This window comes from Arachis ipaensis, chromosome B09, assembly GCF_000816755.2.
Source record: "Arachis ipaensis cultivar K30076 chromosome B09, Araip1.1, whole genome shotgun sequence".
Taxonomy (NCBI): Eukaryota; Viridiplantae; Streptophyta; class Magnoliopsida; order Fabales; family Fabaceae; genus Arachis; species Arachis ipaensis.
In genome coordinates, this window is record NC_029793.2 from 128,242,485 (window position 1) to 128,246,465 (window position 3,981).

At 34.4% G+C, this 3,981-nt stretch overlaps 1 protein-coding gene across 1 annotated transcript; it reads left to right on the forward strand.

Moving 5' to 3' along the window:
- On the forward strand, positions 631–1,059 carry LOC107616001. Its single transcript, XM_016318011.1, has one exon. The coding sequence runs from the start codon at positions 631–633 to the stop codon at positions 1,057–1,059; it is 429 nt and encodes a 142-aa protein (XP_016173497.1).

Here is a 3,981-nt window from a genome sequence, read left to right on the forward strand (position 1 = left end):
GACACCATGGGTGTTGTCGAAGATGTGTCTCGTATCTTATGTGTGCACTGCTTGGCCGATTACAAGGTGTGGGTGTTCTTGGAAATGTTTAGATTTCAATGAAAATTGTTATTTAGTGATATCTATTGTTCAACCTTGTTGTTTATGCTTCTCGTATCTGATAGTACAATAGCTAGTATTGTCTCCTATTTTGTAAAGAATTTACGAATGATTATCCACATATGGATTATATTTTTATTATGTTTTTGTTTTTGTGCATGAAAAAATTTAAGTTTGATCTAATATGAAAGATTTGTTGGATGATGATATAACTTATGTAAATAATTATAAATAAAATATTACAACCAGACAGAAATTTAGGTTCAGGAGGAGGGGAGCACTTGTCCTCACTAAATTATATTTTGAAAAGGAAAATTTTTTTTAATAATTTTTTAATTAATAATATCGATTAATTATCTGATCTTATCCAGAAGAATCGATAAAGAAACGTATGAGGTACTGAATCCTAATTAATGCCAGTATATTAAAATTAAAAAGGATATAATAGGAACAAATAGAACGCATCGTGGGTGCCTGGGTGGTCGTCTCTTCTCTTGATATTCTCCAATAATCCCCCCAAAGTTCTTGCAAATGGCTGAAACATCTAAGAAGAATAGAAAGAAAAAGAACGTATCTGTTGAGTACAAATGTCCACTCAATCTTCTTCCTCGTGACATATGGGTGAGGATTCTTACGAAGATTGCATCAAATTCGATTCAGGATCTTTTCACCATGCAGGTGACTTACAAGGTGTTTCTGGATGTAGCGAGGTCGGATGCTGTATACAAGCATGTGACGATGTGGTATATACCGTTAGTGTCCTTTTTATTTTACTTTGACCGACCTGAAAGGAGGTTCGTTGATCGCTGCGTGGAAGCAGGAAATCCGGATACTATACTCTGCCATGAGATGACGGAGTATTTCTGGATTACCCATCATGTCCTTGGAATGGATCTGCTGACTAGGGCTGCAACGGAGGATAACGTTGAAGTCGGTTACTTGTGTGCCATGCTGCTATAGTATAATCACGAAGACGAAGAGAACAGGAAACGGGGTGTTGAATTTTTTGAAGTTATACGTACTTCTGGTGAGGTCGAAAGGTGCAAGGTCTTCACAGAAATTTTCGAGGAGCGGTGGGTGGATGATAAACCTTCAGATCCTAGATAGTCCGTGACTTATCGGTCCTCCTGTTGCCCTACCTGCGGCACCATGGGTGATGTCCAAGATGTGTCTGGTGTCTTGTGTATGCACTGCTTGGCTGATTACAAGGTGAGGATCTTCTTGAAAATATTTACATTTTAATGGACATTGCTGTTTACCAATTTCTATAATCTGCCAGTGTGTTGTTGGGGGGTTATGCTTATGTTATCTGCTAATACAGTAGCTAGCAATGTATTCTATTTTGTTATGAATGATTATCCTTCCTTAACATGTGGACTATGTTTTGATTGTGTTTCTACTTTTGTGTGTGGAAAAATCTCATTTTGATCCAGTAAATTGAAATAATTAAAATACATACTTGTTCATACCTGTAACATATAAGTTAAAAATGATTTATAAAAAAATGTTTAGACAACAAAAATATTGTTGACCTTTTTTTTTTTCAAAAAACGCATATTGATACTTTTTTTTCTTACTTTTACTTTTTAGCATCGACATAAAAATATATCATTAATTTTTTGTTGACAAAATGTTAAATGCAGGTGAATATGTAATTTCCATTAACTTAGAAAATAATTTTTTTAAATATGGCTGTTACCGAAATAAATTAGTAGATGAGTAATATGAATCATGCATTAGTCATTGGAAAAGCACCAACTATTTTAGTTAATTTAGTGAACTTTTGACGATAAACTTGTTTTTGTTTTTTTTAGTTTAATTGTATAGAAAGTATTGGGAAAAAAAGCATACAATGGTTCGGTTTGCGTTTTGAATAGTTCATAAAAAAGTTAACGTTAGATTTTTCATAGTCAATTGAAATAAATCTTTTATAATTTAGTTTTAAATTTATAAATATTTATGTCATAATTTAAAATTTCTTTGTTCAAAGTATATCAAATTTCGATAATAGCATAGTGCAAGCAATAAATGCCTATCCTAAGCCTAATTATGCCTTCATGTAGGATGCGTGCTTGTAGGTGGGATTTTAGATTAATTTTTTCATTATCGATGTGATTGTAATTACTGGTTGAATAGACCATAGAGTGTTAATTTAATGTTAATAGATCTTTTTATGCTTCATATTGTGAGAATTGTGTAATAATCTAGGATGTCACAGTAATATCAGATAGAACTGGTAACTTGGTAAGGTAATGGGCAGTGACGAAAAAGGATAATTTAACCAGTTAGAACAATAATTTATTTTATAAAAAAGATTTAATAAGAAATAAAAAAACACATGAATTATGATAAAAAAAAATATGTTAGTATTAACAACTATCATATGTATGTTTGCTATTGATATATTAACATTTCTATTACGCGATGCACAAAATGTTTTTCAAACGAAAATTATGTTCTGCTCAAAGTACGTGTTTTATGTATGTTTAGAAATATATAACATATTTTATGCAAATGAAAATACTGTACCATAATTTGTGTTTACCTAGTAGTGTTTAAGTGGAAAAAAGTAGCAAACATTGTATGCATAGCTTACATAGTGTTTGAACGAAGAAAAACAGCAAACATTGCATGCATGACTTTCGTCAACCATTTAAATTCAGCCGTTGATCAACGTTTTTGGGAATTTATTATTATTTAATGAATTTGAATAACCACTTCGGTTGATATTAAATATACTGAAACTTAATAATCCATTTCATTTGACTATTAAACAACATAACAATCATTTAATGAAATCTAAAAAGAGAAAAGTAGTTAATTGGCATAAAACTTATCTAATGATATATAAAATTTCAGAATATATATATTGGAAATATACGAGTTATCTAGCTTAACTGAAATGAAAGGTGGACCTAACCCTAAGGAGATTGACAAATAGTATCAACTCATAGTTGGCGCGACAATAGATGCCTGGAACGTGACTAGCATCTCCAGCACCGTCATCTTTGTGCCACCCTCTTCCATGGCGTGTAGATAGCACCCATGTTGCCAAGGCTTAGGCATGTATTTGAAACACAAACTTGATTCTCTCCATTTAGTATAAGCACATTACATTTAGTTAGCCACGACCATGTGATAACTTGTCTGAATCCCACTTTGCAGATTGTTAGTGCACCATACGCCTCAAGCGCACAAAATGTTTCGATTCCCTAGTTTTTTGCCTTGTCGTCATCGTTACGAAGCATCAGCATCATTGACAGTGGGTACTGGGTGGCCACATGGTCATGGATTGCAGTAGTGTGCAGCATTTCCATCCCCACATCATGGTGTTGTCAAATGAAGAGCTCTCGCACACCGGCCCGAAATAGAAGGTCCGGGTGTCCCTTCTGCATGCACCGTTGAAAGAATCTTTCTGCCTCTCGGTCCCGACAATCCCAAGCCAACCGAATTTGCTGTATATATAGAATCGAGGCATATTGATACACAATATCCTCCTCCTCTGTATTGCGTGCAACAGTACACAACATTTTGAGACTACACAAGTCCTAGACGGAGTTTGCTGCGGCTTTCACGACAATTAGCACTTAAACATCATAGGGAAGGTAGATGGTGTCTGTTGAACGCTTCATTATCACTTTCCAGATGATGAATGTCTGGAAGGGGAAAATAGGTATAATGAGGTGAATACCTAAGGAACCAATTAGTACCGCCAAGTGTTTTTGTTTATGGTATTTTTATAAGCACTCGGCGTCGTATCGGAAGGTGTCCCATTGGTTCTGCACCATCACGTCCTCACTTCCCCTCGTACGTGGCTTCTTTAGCAAGCATGCCTCGCTGTAGTCTTTTTTTTTAATGTGAATTCTTATTAATATTATATAT

What these genes read in the sequence shown, in the direction of transcription:
- LOC107616001 (XM_016318011.1), top strand. Translation starts at nt 631, where the DNA reads ATGGCTGAAACATCTAAGAAGAATAGAAAGAAAAAGAACGTATCTGTT.